At 30.7% G+C, this 19,950-nt stretch overlaps 1 protein-coding gene across 2 annotated transcripts in view; it reads right to left on the bottom strand.

The window, feature by feature from the left end:
- Positions 1–19,950, bottom strand: part of LOC111708180 (inactive tyrosine-protein kinase transmembrane receptor ROR1) — a 34,080-nt gene that overhangs the window by 7,331 nt on the left and 6,799 nt on the right. For both annotated transcript variants that reach the window (XM_023481478.1, XM_023481479.1), the window contains exons 7-19: positions 17,281–17,385; positions 16,081–16,187; positions 14,225–14,311; positions 11,850–11,975; positions 11,298–11,411; positions 11,152–11,225; positions 10,852–10,940; positions 4,884–5,028; positions 4,388–4,471; positions 3,455–3,546; positions 2,796–2,887; positions 753–845; positions 172–285 (exon numbers count right to left, since the gene is read on the bottom strand). In XM_023481478.1, the coding sequence (XP_023337246.1) occupies positions 172–285; positions 753–845; positions 2,796–2,887; positions 3,455–3,546; positions 4,388–4,471; positions 4,884–5,028; positions 10,852–10,940; positions 11,152–11,225; positions 11,298–11,411; positions 11,850–11,975; positions 14,225–14,311; positions 16,081–16,187; positions 17,281–17,385 (1,322 nt within the window). The remainder of the gene's footprint in view (positions 1–171; positions 286–752; positions 846–2,795; positions 2,888–3,454; positions 3,547–4,387; positions 4,472–4,883; positions 5,029–10,851; positions 10,941–11,151; positions 11,226–11,297; positions 11,412–11,849; positions 11,976–14,224; positions 14,312–16,080; positions 16,188–17,280; positions 17,386–19,950) is intronic.

Raw genomic sequence — 19,950 nt, 5'->3', positions numbered from 1 at the left:
AATTTCTGCTTTTTGCGCGTTAATCTGTTTTACGTAAAAATGCGGTATTTGCGCGGAACAATGAGTGTGCAAATGCCGCGAAAAATTTTCAAAATCCACTCAATAGCTTACTCGATTGCAAAATCACTAGCTTTCTAACTCGTTAATTCACTAGCTGATTATTAAACTGACCTATCTGACCCGGAGCTGCTGTGAACAGATGACAGCGCTATCTCTGATTTAGGACTGTGCGTTAACAGATATTCATGTAGGTCACCCTGTCCCAGGCATTCAAAGATCAAACATCTAAATTAAAAAATTTCATATTTTTGGGAAACTTTATTATAACTGAGTAAAAACACTGAGGGAAAAATATTTGTTCATGAAATTTACTCTCCTTGGTTTACAACCTGACGATGTAAGAGTTTGAAGAGATTTTATTTAGATATATTTTGAGAAAAAAGAGAAGGTCTTAATAATAGACATTATTTCAGTAACAGATAAAAAATAAGAAATTTATGTTATTTTAGCTTAAATAATTATTTCACCCTGGACTAACCAGGGCTAATTGTATTCGGTTTCTTTAAATTAAATTCAAATTATAGTTCTCTAGAATTCAGCCACCTTAAAACTGACAGAGTTATCTTATTCTATTTGTTATTCAAAACGTATATAACAGAAAAAAATGAAGTTTAGGATCGACAGTGACAGCTTCCTGGTTAGTACTAATTCCAAATCGTTAAATCAGTTTTTTGTATAATCTAAAAGTGTACCTCGGTTCATCCTTAGTAACAACACCAATAAGACAAACTATATTAGGATGACGTAGATCAGCCATCAGCTCGGATTCACGGGTAAACCCTTCCCTGATAATTAATAATAATAATAATAATAATAATGATAATAATAATAATAACTATCTGAAGGGCCCGGCGTTGCCCGTGAAAAAAAAGATTTTTAAAAAATATTTTAACGAGTGTCTACAAAAAAATTTCAGCCCATTCAGTTCAGTTGTTTGGTCGGCCAGAGGGTACATATATATGAATGTCTTGTTTTATTATATAGATGAAGATAATGATAAGAAGATATTTTCGTTTTCATGACTCCAAAAGTATTCAATTTTTCAAAGAAATTGAGTCTTTGGAACAAAATCAAATATTTAAACCACAATATCTTTAGAACTCGATGTTGTAAACCTTTGATATTTCAAACTCAGATTACTTGATCTAACAGAATTCATAGTTTGAAATATCTAAAATATGCAACATTTGGGTCCAAAGATATAGTGATCAGAAAATCAGAGTTTGTGGCAAAGACTCAATTCCTTTTGCAGAGAACCCGCAGGCCACAAATGAAAAACAAAAACTTGGATATCAAATTCGGTGTAAATCTTTGCATGGAGGGCCATTTTAAATTATGCTTACAATCTCTTTAAAAAAAATGTAAACCAAAATAATTCTATAAGTGGTTGTCTACATTTTAAAAATATCAATTGCTCAGTTTTGTATAAAATATATTTAAAATTCCTCTCAGCCCTCATTGTCCAAAGTTTTCTCAGCTCTCTAGAAATTCTATTGAAATTTTTCTCTATCCAAATATATAGAGAGAAACTTTTATTTAATTTTAAAATTGAAATAAAATCTATTTTAATAGAAATATGCAATGTTAATAGTTACTTGAATGTAAGAAAAAAATACAACTAAGAATAGCCTAAAACTTTAATTTTCCAATCCTTATATTTTCGCAATCTGACGGTTTTAACCTTTGTTTATTGAATTTGTGGTAGCAGTATTCATGGTTTGAATTATCAAAGGTCTATGTTCATCAGGTTGCAGAGATATAAAGATTATAAAATTATGGGTTTCGGAGAGTAATCATTTACTTTGAAATCAACTGAAATAAAGTTTGGCACTATTGGAGCTATTTAGACTAAACTCATTTTACCCCCACACTGTTTATATATTTACAATCATACAATGAATTTATTGTAATACATGTAAATATGTCAGAAAGCATGCAGAAAATATATACAAGATTCTAAAACATATAATGCAGTGCCATAAAGGGGGGGGGGTGCGGTGAAATAACATGAAAAAGAGAAAGAGAAGAAATACAGCCAGTTTTAGCCAACGCTAGACCAAATACTATAAAACCCTATGAATGTGCAACGAAAAACACGAAAATATAAAGATCATCTTAAAACAATAAAAGCAAGAATTAGAATAAATTTCAACATGGAAAACCTAAACAACCCCTTTGTTGCTTAATTCGACAAAAGGAAATGAGTTCTTGACACACGCTCAAATTTTCTAATCCCTCTATCTTTGCAACTTGACGGTGTAAACCTTTTATATTTCAAACTCATACTAACAGAAATTATATTTTGAAATATCAGAGGTCTACAACATCAAGTTGCAAAGATATAGGGATTATGAAATCAGAGTTTGCGACAGAAACTCAATTCCTTTAGGGATTAAACATTTAATGTTTCTTATTTTGAAATACGATAGATTTTTTGGAATATTTAAACTGGAGGCATTATTAGCGTGCAAATTGTACTGGTTAATCTACGTATATAAAGTAGTAATCTGTTTTTATCTGTTTTTCTGTTGGTTTCTTGTTTGTTTTTCCCTGTCAGATCATAACTCATGATTCCCTTCACCGATTTGCCTCAAATTTTGATCGGGGAACTTGGGAGCATCACGTAAATGTTCTTGACTTGGTTTTAAAAAATTGACTTTTAGAGAGAAAATTTCAGGCAAAGCTGGGTTTCAAAGCTAGTTTAATATAAAAAGTTTCTAAAAGTTGAAAATCACCTTGTTTGTTGATTTGCTCCAGGTTTTAAAGTTTTAACAGCAACCATTGTAGTTACACCTCCAACTATACCTCCCAGCTCACCCCGGTATACCTATACACAATAGTCTCTGTTAGAACATTCTAACATATTTTTAGTAATATCAAAAGTATTTCGAAATTTCGAACATTTTCTACGATCATAACGTTAGTGTTATAAATATTTGTGAGATTTTTATAACATTTTTTTCATAATAACAACCAAAATGTTTATAAATACAAAATACTTTTTTCTAACAGTGTATAGGATATTATTCAGCACGCTACGCCGCTAATACAAGCATGCAGGTCAGAATTTATGAATGAGAGGGAAATAGCTGAACTAGCTAGTTTAACTGGTTATCGCTATTCATAAATTCCAAATTCACTTGACAAATAGTTCTCAAATCTTTAATATTCTCCCCTCCTTGAAAGACCACTTTTTTAAAACTTCCCCCTCCCCCTCCACCCCCCTGACCTCCCTTATGACCCCCCCTTTCCTTCCTCCTCCTGCACAATCAGTTCATTATATATTCAAATTAGTTTTTCATTATTCATGCCATAATCTATCTATCTATCTATCTATCTATCTATCTATCTATCTATCTATCTATCTATCTATCTATCTATCTATCTATCTCACCTTGCCGAAGACCCCCTCCCCCATCTCCTGTGTGAACCTGACGGCGCTGATCGGAAACTCCCGCGCCACAACCTTCGGCTTTGCTCTGGATACTGAAATATTTATAAGACATTATTTAAATAAATTTTTTTTCATGACCAATTTTAGATTGTTTTTAGTCAGAGTTTACAAGTTTTGTAATCCAAAAAATTTGAAAATTCAACAAAAAATAAGGAGACAAATTCATTAATGTTCTTTGTTCAGATTTAAAGAAAAAAGTTTTTAGAATGCGTTATATCATATCAAGTTTTGAATTGAGGAAAATAATATTTTTAAATTCTTTTATCGCAATAAAAAATAAACTTAGGTAAGAACTTTTGAATTAGTCTTTGAACGTTAGAGTTGAGTGAGACAATAAGAAGAAGGCTTCTGATCTCTGAGTCGAATATGAATATTCATAATCCTGATCGAATTCAAAGAATCCTAAGCCCGCGATTTAAAAGCTTATTTTAATCAAATCCTTCGAATCCGCCAAATATAATATTAAACAGGTTTAATAAACCCAACTTTACAATATTAAACAGGTTTAATAAACCCAACTTTACAATATTAAACAGGTTTAATAAACCCAACTTTACAATATTAAACAGGTTTAATAAACCCAACTTTACAATATTAAACAGGTTTAATAAACCCAACTTTACAGTATTAAACAGGTTTAATAAACCCAACTTTACAATATTAAACAGGTTTAAGAAACCCAACTTTACAATATTAAACAGGTTTAATAAACCCAACTTTACAATATTAAACAGGTTTAATAAACCCCCAACGTTTTGGAGAATTAGTTGCAATAGAAGTCTGAAAGCTCAAGTCTTAAATTAGTCTAAATGACAGGCCTGAGTCTTATTTTTCCGAATTTTTAAAATCGCGGGCTCCCGGATAAATAATTACCTGGAAGCAGGTGATTCATCTCCATCTCTGAATAATTATGATTTGAAGATGTTCCGCTTGGATTTATAAAACTTCTCGGGCTTCCTAGAACATATTTTTATTTGAAAAATCCATTTTTTAAAAAGTTTCCTTCCGCCATTTATCAGAAGGGTAAAACCTTTGGTTGAGCCAGCGCTTACCAAAATGGACTAAATTCTTTATGACCAGAAGCTGAACCTAATATGCAGACATCAACGCACTATGAAAATATACTTCTAACTCTATATTTTCCTGGAAAGGAACTGAGTACGTGCCTCCATATCCAATTGTCTAACCCTTATTTCTTTGCAATTGATATTTCAAACTTTCGTTATTTGTTCAAGCAGAGTTCATATTCTGAAATAACAAAAGTGTACAATATCAGGTTGCAAAGATATGATGTTTAGAAAATTAGAGTTTCAGGCGAGTGATTCGTATAGTTGACCTTAGATTTGACCTCGAAATGACCTCTTCTGACCTGTACTGAGGCTGAGAGGTTTCTTATTGGCCTGCCGAACACAGCAGAGGCCAAGTGTAACGGCTGTGAGGACGAGTGCAACGGAGGCTGGTAGAACTACGTACAACCAGATAGAAAACTCAGAACAGGACGGGATTCCACAGGTCTAAACATAGATTCAGTTAAATTAAAGTAAAATGCACGTTATATTGAAATCTTATATTTTTAATCATACCTCCTTCTATTGTAAAGCTATTGAGGGAAAAACATTGTATTTCTAATATGGAACTTGACAAAGGAATTGAGTCTTCGCCACAAACTCTGATTTTCTAATCCCTATATCTTTTGAACCCAATGTCGTAAACCTTTGATATTTCAAACTTATATTATATGATTTAACAGAGTCTAAAACTAAAGAATGCGCGAATTTTAAGTTCGAGGTTAAAAGTTCTGTAAAATAATGAATAGCTACTTAAATATTTAACTTTCTCAATTTTAAATTTGAATTTCCCGGGAAAAATTTCACCCAATCAGAGAAAAGGATTTATATGGAGAATATTACGTAACCATCGCTAATCAGCTGTTTTAGTTAACTTTTTAATATTTACGTATCGTCGATTTCGGCGAGTTAAATATTTAACCACAGGTTTAAATATTTAACCTCACGGTTAAAGTTCGGGTTTAAATTAAGTCAGAAGTGGCATTTAACTATGAACTTAAAATTTAAGTCAAAACTTTTCGTTCTTTAGTTTTGGACTCAGAAGTCATAGTTTGAAATGTCAAAGGTTTAACGAGGTTGGAATCCAAAGATATAGGGATTAGAAAATCAGAGTTGGTGGCAAACACTCAATTCCTTTGTTTTCTCATACTAGGCGTAATTTCACATCAAAAGAAGCTTCGAGGTTGCAAACTCATACCAGTGAGTTTCTGAATCTCACAGCATAATGAAAACAATATCAAAACTGCAGAAAGTTTCAAAGAATAATTATCGAAAACTGGAAACTATTTTTGAATTGTTTGAAAATTCTTAATATAAGGAATTTAATTTTTTGTGTCATACTCAAATTTTCTAATTCCTATATCTTTGCAACCCGACGGTAAACACCTTTGATATTTTAATCTCAGACTAATTACAGAATGTATAGCTTGAAATAATCAAAGGTCCACAACAACAAGCGGCAAAGATATAGGGGTTAGAAAATCATAGATTGGAGCAAAAACTAATTTTCAAATTCAAGAAAGACATAAATTTTAATGCAATTTTGAAGATTCATTTTTTTGCTAATTTTCTTAAAATCTTATTGCTTTCTTTTCCCCCTTGTATTCTATATATTTATGTAATCACCTTATATAATCAATTATAGATATTCTTGAATACTATCCGATATATAATATATACGTATACTTAATTATTTTCAAATTATATATATATATATGATTATTGCTACTGCATATATGTAAATATATGCATGTATTGTAAATATACGATATATATATACTGAACAAAGCTTGACAAATATATTGGTAAATGTCTATTTGTCTGTCTATCTATCTATCTATCTATCTATCTATCTATCTATCTATCTATCTATCTATCTATCTATCTATCTATCTATCTATCTCTGAAGTAGATATACACTATACATACTGCATACCTACTTTATAGGAAAAAGGAACAATGAGAATAGTTAGTATGCTGTCTACACACTACACAACACTGTACACAATCAAATACATTTGTTCTTTTCCTGTCACCTCCCCCATTCACCCCCCCCTATATATCAAGGTGACGTGGCAGGAATCTGATGTTCATCTTGCCGCGTCCGAGTATCCGGCTTCAGCCTCTTCATCTTGAGTCGTCTTCCGCCACATAATCATTATTTTTATCAGTGCTGTAGTCAAATAAAACAAAAATGTCTTAAATTGATGAAGCAAAAAGGGCGACAAATAATACATTTAACTGTTTTATATTCTTATTATTCTTAATCTGTTTAGTCTATTTAATTTATTTAATCAGATTAATCTATTTAATCTGTTTAATCTGTTTAATCTGTTTAATCTATTTAATTTATTTAATATGTTTAATATGTTTAATCTGTTTAATCTGTTTAATCTGTTTAATCTGTTTAATCTGTTTAATCTGTTTAATCTGTTTAATGTGTTTAATGTGTTTAATGTGTTTAATCTGTTTAATCTGTTTAATCTGTTTAATCTGTTTAATCTGTTATAAAGTTAGAATTAAGGACATCAAAACTATAAAACAAAGCCTGAGGCAGTTTATTTTATATAAATATATTTGACTTGTAATTTGTATGTTTGTATCCAGTAAACATCAAAAGGTTATACCCATCGTGACAAACATTTTTTGTGGAAATTTAAAAGACCCCAGTGAAGGCCAGAATGAAAAAAATCGATTCATCTTTTAATTAATTATTTATAACACTGTTATTTTGGTTTGCAGTGTTATATAGTTCAAAAACTGTAAAGCACGTCGTGCCAAAATAATTGTGTTATAGATAATTTTATAAAACGTTTGTGTACTTATCTTATTTCAATGGCTATTTCTAGATCAAATAAGCTTTGAAACAAAGCAGAAGTCAAAATATAAAGTTGATTTCAATTTTATTTTCATTTCAAATGAAAAAAAACATTTTGGAAGTATTCTAATTTTTTTGGAAAAAGTCCGGGATCCAATCAAAACTTTATAACACACGTGCTATAATGTACAGCTAATTTAACTTAATAGCACGATGCTTACTTTATAGCACTTTTATTATGAAATTAATTAATGCAAACCTGCAAATTTGATTTTTAAATTTATGATGTACGAAGAAAAATCAAAACACGGAAACAACATTTAAAAGCTAAAATTAATGGTAAAAATATTTACGCGAAGGGATTAAAAAATGTATTATATGTGTAATTAATGACTGAACATTTATTTTTTCATTAAGATTCGTAATTAGCTACATTTTGTTTCAAACAAACCATAGGAAAATTTAATGTTCAATATTTGGTTAAAAGTATCCATTGGTCTACATAATCATATATTGCAAATGTATGTTATATGAGTTTTTTTGGTTGCAAAATGTTTCCCCATGAACTATGTTTTCAGCTGTTTTTCAGTCTTGTTTTTTCGTTTGCTTATTAATGATTTTGTATTTTATAATTTTAAAGAATTTTAGAAACCTCAAATTTTTTAAATTGAATAAAAAATTTCAAAAATGTCCAAAATCGTTAATATTGGTACAAAGTAACAAAATTTAGGCTCTAGCTACCAATACGGGTTTCTTGAGACATCTTGTAGAGTCCGTTATCTTAAATAAAATGTATATGTTAGGTGTCATGTCAGCCTGGGATCAGATATGAAGGAAAAATTAACGGTCCCGCCTTTTATTTAATAAAAAACGCAAATTGAGTTAAAAAGGGGTATATACTATATAGGAAAGAAAAATGATGTTAAAATCAAGAATTGGTTTGCACTACGGTGATCCAGGTGTCCTGATTTAAAAATCACTTTTAATCAAAGAGAATAGAATATATATTAGATGGGAATTTACTAGAAAAAAGTGTAAAACGGCCATTTTGTCGTACTGTTTCCATACTGCAGGTGTACTTCACATATTTATGCTATATAACCTTTTGGGGCCTGGAATATCATTTTATAGAAAATCTAAAAATAATGTTAAAAGAAAACCAAATTATGAAATAGGCTGGTTTCATAATTGGCCAATGATCATTTCACATAGACTCCATGCCTTTGACTTTACAAACGATGATTTTCCGTTATAACTATAAATCAAATGATGGTTTTTATTCACCTAATTCATAATAAAGTTTATTTAACAGCTTCAAAAATTTCGAAATTGAAATAAATAGTCTAGGGAACATATTGTATTAATGTACTCTACTGCACATAATTTGTGAACATTTACATGATTTGTACACTTTGAACTCCTTTTCAGGCTGAAAGGGACTGAAAAAATTCATACCGAGAGATTCTTTAAATTCCTCTCTAATATATATTCTATTCTCTATGCTTTTAATTCAATTTTAAGATTTTGTCTTTTCATACTTTTTGTATCATGCTTTTTGAATTCTTAAGTGTTAAAAGTATAAAAAATACTATAACGCTTCGTTTAACGTTAATTTCGCTAAATTCACCAAAATTTGCTCTGTGGTGAAAATATTAGATCTAATTAGAAATAGAACCAATCGGATAATAATTTGTTTTAACTTTAATTTTCAGAACCACATTTATTATTTATTGAAAATTATGTAAGTGTAACTAATTGTAAACTCTTGAACCCTGGCATATTATGTATAATAAAATTAAATTAAAAGAAGAAAGTAAACACTAATATCAAACCCCTTGATAGCATCAAAGAAATTATATAAAATCTTTTCCAGATTTATCTGATCTCATTTGATTTTTACTGCTTCACAGAATCTTTATGGGGTTGTTCTTTAACACAAGAGAACAAGAAGAATTCTTAAAAAGAAAAGGTGCAGGAGTAGGGTACAAAGCTGCAAGAAAAAGTGGGGTTTGTAATTCATTAAATCGACGAAAGCTGGTTAAATAAAACAGGGGTCGGTTTTGAATAAACTCTAATTTTCTAATCTCTATATTTTGTGCAACCCATGGTCCAAAGCTTGTGTCTGTATAATCTAGCAAACTTTATAGTTTGAAATATCAGAGGTCTACAACGTCAAGTTGCAAAGATAAGGTTTAGCAAATAAGAGTTTAAAGGGACTGTAAGCGTAATTTCAAGTGGCCCTCGATGCAAAGATGGCAATGCTTGATTAACAACGGTACTCTGGAAACCTTTATTTTTTCAAAAATGTGAAAGATAACATCGATTTCATTTCTCGAAAAGTATTTCAGTCTGATAGGAAGCTCAGAAGCAAATAAAAATAAACAGTTAAACAAACAAAGACATATAATTCATACTTGATCAGCTAAACAAAACGTTTAAAGGTACTGTTGTAAATCGGGTATTGCCAAGCCATTTTTAAATTAAGCTTAAGTTTATTTTGAGGGTAGAATTTAGTTTCTTTGGTGGAAAAAAAGATTGTTCGACGGAAGAATTTAATCTGTTATAAAGTTAGAATTAAGGACATCAAAACTATAAAACAAAGCCTGAGGCAGTTTATTTTATATAAATATATTTGACTTGTAATTTTACCTTGTATATATATATATATATATATATATACATATATGAGCGAATAGGTTTAGTATATAGATTTACTTATTTATTAACGCCATATTTGTACCCTTCTGCATTGCATGATTTTTGCATGGATTTCGCAAACTTTGGAATTAGGTGTGACAGGGAAAAATTATTGAATCATAAGAATCTAGAAAGTATGATAAGAATATTCTAATTATTTAAACATGGAATATTACCATATATTACGCCGCACATAATACAATTTACAATAAACAGGGCTACTCACGGACGAGACTCTAAATACGATCCAAGTCTATAAAATATGACGATTTAAAGCTTGATTTTTGAGTTCTGACTAAATGATAAAGCAGAGAAATGAGCCAGTTTAATTCTGCAAGGAACCCTGAATATAAGGAAAGTGACTTAAACAAAAACCGTACAGTCGTCTCTGAAGTCTCATTCTTTGTTAGTAACCCCTGTACGTTGTACACCTTCCCTTATATCATACACAAAACACACACAAAATTTACACTATAAATGTACAAACGTACAAGGAACGCTGTACATCTAATTAACACTTTACATTGTACAGGGTACAAGATACACTGTAGACCAAACGCTTTGAATCTGTCTTTGTGTCTTTAAAATCGTCATTCCGTGTAACCATTAACAGTGGACTGCACTTGTACATAAAAATACTGTGCAAGAAGTACTGTACAATAAACTGAAACTACGCGATAAACTATAAAACGTTTAATCTTTCACTAAAAATCTTAAAATCGTCTTTGTGTCTTCGTATCGTCTTTTCGTTCTACCTCTTTTGGTAGAGATGGATCGTCCGTGTAGCACCAGGGTTCGTCCAGCTCCTCTGAACCACTAGGATTACGGCAGTAGTTGTGCCCACCTGAATAGTATCATTATTATCATTGTTATTATTAAATACTAAACAAATGAGTATCTCTTATACTTGACTGAAGTTGTTGCATATTGTTATCATCATGAAGATATACAGTGAGGCCCATTAAACTGTGGAGTAGGAAGACGACAATTTTATCTGTATTTAATGTTGTTAGAAAGGAAATGATAATTGTTATGATGATAATTCTAATGTTTACCTACTAACTCTAGATGGTTTGGTATTGATTTAATGGTCAGTTGCTCTGCCCAGGGTTTACAGGTCAACCCAGACCTGAATAGATAATAGGTTATCTGTCCATCTATCTATTTATCTATCTATATATATATCTATCTATCTATCTACCTTGTCATGCTATGAGTTCCCCTGTAGTCCCCCCCTGTCCCTTTGTAGCAGCTGTGTGGTTGAATAAGTTGACCGATGTTAGGTATTTCTAATCTTACACAATTGTGGGCATCCCTGTACAAACACAAATCAGATAAAATAAATAAATGTTTTTATATCCCATGGGGCCGCAACAATATCTTTAAAATAAGAAGAAATAACAATTTCTGTTCTCAGAGACGATTAATCATACATTTAAGAATATTAAAGCAAAAAAATAAGTTAGGACTAAAAAATATTAAAGTGGCTTGCTGGGACAATAAATTGATGTGAGTCCAAATTTAATGAATTTAAACTGCCTGCCGCTGGTTCATATTTAAATCAGCGAATCAAATCCATCTTTATCTTTAACTTTGAATCGGTGGTTCAAATTTGAATTGGCAGTTGGCAGTTCAGCGACTTAATTTCAAAATGTCAAAACTTTACAAGGTTTACCGGTAATCTAAATTTTTCGAAGATTTTCTGATTTATAATTGATTTACTGATTTATTGATTTATTGATTTATGTGTTTCCTTGATCCGATTGGTGGTAGCTCTGTACACTCTGGTAGACCCATCTGGTGGCCGATCATTGGATGAGATTTAGCGATCGCTAGTTCAGTTCTACAGATATCATTCTCTAACACATCACATTCATCCCTAGAATATATATACATTCATCATTCATCCCTAAAATATATACATATATATTCATTCATTCACTCATCCCTAGAATATATATTCATCCTTTCATTCTTTCTTTCATCCTTCCTTATAATGTATATTCATCCTTTCAATCATCATTTGTTTCTGGAATATACAGTCATTCATTTCTATTTATTTCTGGAATACACAATCATTGATTTTTCGACATTTCAAAAAACGTTTCTGATCTTGCTGGTCTAATTAAAAAGATTATAATTTTGTAGAAAACATTGGTTTTGATTATAGTTTTGTTGTATCTAAACATTTATATTTGAGTTTTTATCTTTTAGCATAGTCATGATTAAACACCAGGGAGGGGGGAAGACGGAAAAGTAAGTGGTCGGCAAACAATGGGCGAGGGGGCCGCCGGGGGGAGATAGAAGAGTGGGAAATGGAACTACTTAGCTAACCTTTAGAGTAAAACAACAAACCATTTTATGCCATATTATTTTGGAGTATCAGGCGTTCCCAGGTCTTAAAAACACTTTGAAGAAAAATATATTTCGAATTTGTTTAGCCTCTCCCACCCCAGGTTTTCCTTTGGGCAGATATATATATATATTCATAAAGGGTTACCCAAAAAGGATGAGACTGTAAGTGTAAAGACGACCTAAAACTCTTGAAATACGACGATCCCCAGGTTATATTGAGTTTTCTGCCTTGAATATAGTCTGTTAATATCTTACTTTATGATTTAGCAAAGAAAGAAAAAAGTTTACAGTTGCAGGGAATCATGAATTTGGAAACAGACAGCAATTATTCCGTACAGTCGTCTCTGAAGTCTTATCATTTATGGATAACCTTGTATATATATATATATATATATATATACATATATGAGCGAATAGGTTTAGTATATAGATTTACTTATTTATTAACGCCATATTTGTACCCTTCTGCATTGCATGATTTTTGCATGGATTTCGCAAACTTTGGAATTAAATGTGCAGAACACGAATCATGAACATTCAACATGTTATTAAATTGTTACAAACTCAACCCAGTCGTAGAAAATTACATTTAAAAATACGTTTCAAAACCAGGCCTTAGTCAAACCATAAAATCAAGTAAAAAAGTATAAAATCTTTTCTAAAACTTTGGCTGTAAAATCAAACTTAAATTCCTTGATTAAAATATGTTTATTTTTAATCCAGTTTGCATGATATTTAATTCGAAACAAAAAGTTAATCACAAACTTTTATGAACTTTCAATGTTTTAATATTAAATTTCATTTGACATTAAATCCTGCCATTCTTTTTTTAATTTAAACCTGTTTATTTTTATCCAATTAGTGTCAGTATCGAACTAGGACTAGGAACATGGAAAGACTACGATTAGAATGTTTTTGATCCAAGTGTTATTCTTGAATTTAAAAAAAATGTGCTTTCCTTAGTTTTGAGATATTTATTCATACATTTTAAGAAAAGGAAAAAATAACATTTTTTTAGGATTTCTTGGCTGATGTGAGTTACCACAAAAATAATTTAAAAAGTAAAATTTCTTCTATCAACTTTTTTTCACTCTTTTTCTTTGTTTGCTTTTATATATTTTAGCAATGTAGATCTAAAATTTCAAAGAGTTGTGCATTTTTTATTAAAAGAAATGCATTTATCAAATTAAATTATCTTATCAAATCCATCAAATCTTTTAACCTTGATAAACAACATTTTTTTGCAACAATTTTTATCATGTCACTTTTCACTTTTTGAATTATCATTATTTAAAATCTGGTGCTGATGAAAGAGATCTCAATATAAAAAGATACTTGCATAAAAAAATGATATTAATATAATTATGCCATATCATTGATACAACCATAAAAGCTATTAAAATCGATTCAAAAGTTTTATTTCAAATTTGAAATATCTAGAAAACCTTGTTTAGGATTTTGGAATTTTTGACTGATTAATTTCTAAATATTTGCCCAAACATGTTAACATATATATCAGTTATGACATTAAAATGGAAAAATCGTGTTTAAGTGACATTTCTTAATTTAAAGAAAAAATCGATTCCCAATTTTCTGACTTTTACTTCATTCTTATCGCTCAAAATGAATGATCTGTGTTTATGTAAAACTCACTCACTCGCTCATTGACTGACTGACTGACTCACTGACTCACTGACTGACTCACTGACTCACTGACTCACTAACTCACTGACTCACTCACTTACTCACTCACTTATTCACTCACTTACTCACCTGCAAAGTTTTCTTGGTTTCTCAGTTCGCAGATCACAGAGTGGGAATGTGCTATGGCAGATTGAAGGTATAGCAAACTCAGCACATCTAGAAATTACAAGGTAAGAATATATTAAAATATTATATGTAAAAACAGTAAAAAATACATAAATTCACCCACCCCCCATATATAAATTAAAGTGTACAATGTACAGTGTACGGTATAGTTTACTGTACATTACACAATTCAGTTTACTGTACAGTGTACAATGACATCGAAACTAATTACGACTTTCTCCATTTATGACAGTTTTACAATTTTTTACACTTGTTTACAACAAATATGTTTTCAGACAGACATGTCAAAAATGTTTTTAAAGAATCTAATTATTATAATTATTCTAATTTTAGAACCAAAAAAACAAAATGTTATCTGCTTTAAAAATTTTATTGGTCACACCCTTTTAAAGGGAACTGAAAACTTGCCATAAACTCTAAATTTATAATCCCTATATCTTTGGAACCTGATGGTGTAAACCTTTGATATTTAAAGCTATGACTATTAGATTTATCAGAATTCATATTTTGACGATGACATCATCAGGCTGCATAGATATCTGGGTAAGAAAATTAGAGTTTGAGACAAGTGTTCAGTTCATTTGTCTGTTTGGGTGTTCGTTTGTTTGTCCGTTTGTCCGTTTGTCTGTTTACTTGTTAGTAATCTGTTCCTAATGTTTTAAGAAACAATATATAAATCTAAAACCTTATTTATTTATTTCATTTAATTGGATTTGTTCCCCCTGTCTTTATTTTTGTTTGTCAGTCTACTTGTCTAGCTGTCAATCTTACTTTCTGTTTGTTTTATTGTCCCGAGGACTGAAATACAGTTAAAGGGGGATTTTAGAGTTGTTTTGGGAAAAATGCCCTTTAACCATATAGATACTCTTTAAATTGTTTTGTTTACCATTTAAAATATACACCCTTTAAATTATTTGTACCCTTTAGAATGCCATTTAAAGTGAATTAAAATGTAATTTCATGTAATTACAAGTAACCCACGAAAAGTTTATGTGTCCGATTTGAAATGGTGCCATTAAAAGCTTTGTCTGATCAAGTATTAATTTTTTATCCATCTTTAAACTGAACTATTTAACATATACAGCCTTTAAAGTATGTATACCCTTTAGGTGCCATTGAAACATTATCTGAACAAGTTTGAATTAGTTATCCATCTTTTTGTTCTGTTTTTTAAACGTTTATTTTAATTTACGGTTTCTCTACAAAATCGCATTTCTTGATTTAATGACATGGAGATATTATCAGAATTAAACACTTTTCAGAAAAACGACAATATTTTCCACATTGATGTTAATCAGATAGAGGTTTCAAGGGTATTGTTCTGAATCAGGCATTTTTTGTTTTTACGTAGGGTCCCCTCAACTTACTTTAGAAAAATAGAACCCTGGAACTAAAATGTCTTGGTTTAGAAAAATAGAACCCTGGAACTAAAATGTTTTGGTTTAGAAAAATAGGACCTTGGAACTAAAATGTCTTGGTTTAGAAAAATAGAACCTTGGAACTAAAATGTCTTGGTTTAGAAAAATAGAACCTTGGAACTAAAATGTTTTGACTTAGAAAAATAGAACCCTGGAACTAAAATGTTTTGATTTAGAAATATAGAACCCTGGAACTAAAATGTCTTGGTTTAGAAAATAGAACCCTGGAACTAAAATGTTTTGATTTAGGATTCAGAATGTTTAAAACTTTAAAAGAATAATTTTCTTACTTCTTAAAATAATAATTGGGTTCAGCAATGCGTTAAACTAAAACGTTCTTTTAACGATTTCAAATATTGCCGACGTCTCCCTTTATATTACCTGGCAGACATATCTGGAGAGGTTGCAATGACCGCAAAGGTAGCAGCTAGCTTCTGCTCAATATAACGCTGCTCAGTGGATACAAATACAAAGCTGCTCCCTAGCACCTAATCAATCAGGCAATCAATCAATCAACCAATCACTCATTCAATAAATAAATTCAATAGATAAATTTGTGAAATAATAAGATAATTAAATCACACTGGCAGGAATCTTTTTAGTAATGTAAGAAAAGTAATGGAATTTTTTTTGTAGAATAAGAAAATGGCCTAATTTGGTCTCATTCCAATTTGAAATTAATGGATAACAAAAACTACCTGAACAGTCCTTTTTAATTATCAAAAAATCTACTAAAAAATATTCAAAGAGTTCAGTTTAATAAGCTGCAGACAAAACATATTTCTGAATCCCCCCCCCACCCGGCCCCCCCATTTCTTACTCTAGGTTTGCTGATCCCAAATCTGCAATAAATATTGTTTACTGTTCAGCTGAATATGGAATAGCGTGACTGTTTGCCGGTTTAGCTGTTAGAGGATCAAGGCATATATTGCATCGTTAATTAAACCATTCCTTTAGACCTGTGAAACTTAGACATGCAATCCATAAAGGGATTGTATGCATAATGTCAAGTGACCCTCCATGCTCGTTTTTCTGAGTATTTCTGTGAGTTTCTCCAGTCATTGCTTCTTTTAAACAAGAAATGCGTAAGTCACTTTCGCAGAGAAACCGAAAATCAAAATAAACAGTTTAAAGAAACATAAACATACTTGATCAGACAAAGCTTTTAACTGTACCGTTATAAATTAGGCATTGCCATCTTTGCATGGAGGGTAACTTGAAAGTACGTTTATACAGTCCCTTTAAACATGGGTTCAATATTTAGGGCGGATCAGAGATAACAAAAATACTTCTGATAACTAACATGAACTTTCTTGATAACTGACTCTTTTGGAAGCTTATGTTTATATTTTATTCCATCCGGATTTTGCAACTGAATACTTTTTTTCTTAAAAATTTTGAAAAATGGCGACCAATGGCAAAACGCTTCTTTTGATTACATTTGACAATTGATATACCTCTAACATTATCCCATTAATACATATCTTAGAGCACGCTGTCCCAATATACTTTCGACATTCTCCATCTAAGACATACCTTAAAGTGCCGACATACTTCCGACATTCTCCCATTAATACATACCTTAGAGCACGCTGTCCCGACATACTTTTGACATTCTCCTTTTGATTCATCAGGTTTAAGACTAGGCAGCTCGTTAGCACTATTTGTTTTAGGATTAGCCAGGCTCTAAAATATTGATATATATTATATATATATGTGAACACCCCTGTTTATTTATTACTAAATATAAATACCCCTGTTTATTTATTGACCGTGTATTCTTGATAAAAATTAATGATCAATTTGTTTGAATAGATAAACAACATGTGTCCTGCAGTTTATCTGATTAGAGCTCACTAACATACTTTTTATTATTATTTGTTCAGGGATAATTTAGGTACAAGGGGCCCTAAACTTAAAGGGTACAAGGGGTAAAAATATTATAGGTACAAGGTGGTTTTCTTATTCAACAACAGCAGTACAAAAGTACAACAGCAAAAATTTGAACTACTCAAATAAAATCAACTGTAGATCAATTGCTAGAAAACTACCTCTCCGGAATTGAACCAATTCAAATTAAACTGTCTAACACTAACAACCCTAGAATTAAACAATTCTAAGTTCGACTCCTAAAATTTGAACAGCCCTAAGATAAACTGCCTAAAACTGAACAGTGCTAAGATAAACTGCCTAAAACTGAACAGTCCTAAGATAAACTGCCTAAAACTGAACAGTCCTAAGATAAACTGCCTAAAACTGAACAGTCCGAAGATAGACTGCCTAAAACTAAACAGCCCTAAGATAAACTGCCTAAAACTGAACAGTCCTAAATCCCTTGAGAAATACGTTAATCCTAAGTTAATTCTAGATCTAACTTCAAATATTTATTAAATCCACAATTTAATCTTCATCCACTCTTCAAACCTATTAGACCCTCCCCCCCCCCACCCCCCTCCACCTTTATGAATTCTATCAGTTAAGTAGCCAACATTGAAAGGCATGCTGTGTAATGTAGATTTATGATTAAAATGAAATATCAAAATTTCAATCTTAAAGAGATAGTCAACGTTTTCTAACTAACGATGATTAATCATGGTTTTGCTGCATTGAATCCAATTCTTAAATTGAATAAACAAAATCATTAATGGCACATTTTCGACGTAGGATCACTTTAAGTTACTTTTCAAGAATTGGAAGCGTAATTTCAAGTGACCCTCTATGCAAAGATGGCAAAGCCCGATACACAACGGTACCCTTTAAAGCTTTGTCTGATAAATCATGAATTAGATATATCCATGTTGATCATTTAAAATCTGATTATTTTCAATTGTGGTTTCTCTTCAAAAGTGACTGGAGCAATTCCACTGCAGTAAAACATAAAGGTACTTTTAACCCTAGAATATCTTCTACATTATTAATCAGATTAGGGTTTCAAGGGTACTATCGTGAATCGGGCATTGCCATCTTTGGATGAAGGGTCACATCAAATTAAACTTACAGTCCCTTTTATAATAAAAATATTCTTGAAGTTTGATGTTTACTTGAAACTAATTAGCTGTTTATAATCCTAATCTATAAACTCTTAAAGTATGACCTATCATCTCTATAGACTAATAAATTTTTACTAAATTAATTTCCCTAGCTGGTTCTATAAAGACGTAGTGTGATGTTAAATTACTTAAATTTGGTTATTCTAAGCAAATGCCTTGATGCAGATATTTTCCTAATTGTTGATGCTAAATAAGTAGTAGTACATTTTTTTTAAATTTTCATTTTTAATCTTGCTAGTTTGTGCGAAATATAAAATTACTTATCTTATATTTTCTAAGTTATGTCTTCAATATGCAATTTTGCTAGTTCGTGGCTGTGCGAAATAAGAAGATGTAGTTAACTATCAAATTACTTATCTTATATTATTCAAAGCTATGCCTTTAATATGCAATCTTGCTAGTTTGTGCGCAATAAGAAGATGTAATAAACTATTAAATTACTTATCTTGTATTATTCTAAGCTATGCTTTTTATATGCAATCTTGCTAGTTGGTGCCTAATAAGAAGATGTAGAAAACTATTAAATTACTTATCTTATATTATTCAAAGCTATGCCTTTAATACGCAATCTTGCTAGTTGGTGCCAAATAAGATTTAGAAAACTATTAAATTACTTATCTTATATTATTCTAAGCTATGCCTTTTATATGCAATCTTGCTAGTTGGTGCCTAATAAGAAGATGTAGAAAACTATTAAATTACTTATCTTATATTATTCTAAGCTATGCCCTTAATATGCAATTTTCCTAGTTGGTGTCAAATAAAAAGATTTAGAAAACTATTAAATTACTTATCTTATATCAAATTATTAACATATTTGCTTTGATATACTTATTGTAATTTTTATCTATTCATATTTTATAATTTTTTTATCCTACTAAGGAGCTATCTTAATGTCTTTGTGTCTGTCTATCTATCTATCTACGTATATTCCTTTATCTGTTTGTCTGTCTATTTTTTCTGTTCATCTTTCTATCGATCTATCTTTCTATCAATCTATCTATATGTCTATCTGCCTATCAATCTATCTATGTGTCTATCTGCCTATCAATCTAACTATGTGTCTATCTGCCTATCAATCTATCTATATGTCTATCTGCCTATCAATCTATCTATATGTCTATCTGCCTATCAATCTATCTATGTGTCTATCTGCCTATCAATCTATCTATATGTCTATCTGCCTATCAATCTATCTATG

This window comes from Eurytemora carolleeae, unplaced genomic scaffold, assembly GCF_000591075.1.
Source record: "Eurytemora carolleeae unplaced genomic scaffold, Eaff_2.0 scaffold839, whole genome shotgun sequence".
Classification (NCBI taxonomy): domain Eukaryota; kingdom Metazoa; phylum Arthropoda; class Copepoda; order Calanoida; family Temoridae; genus Eurytemora; species Eurytemora carolleeae.
Note: the sequence above shows the minus strand (reverse complement) of the source record. Positions and strands in the feature narration are given on the sequence as shown.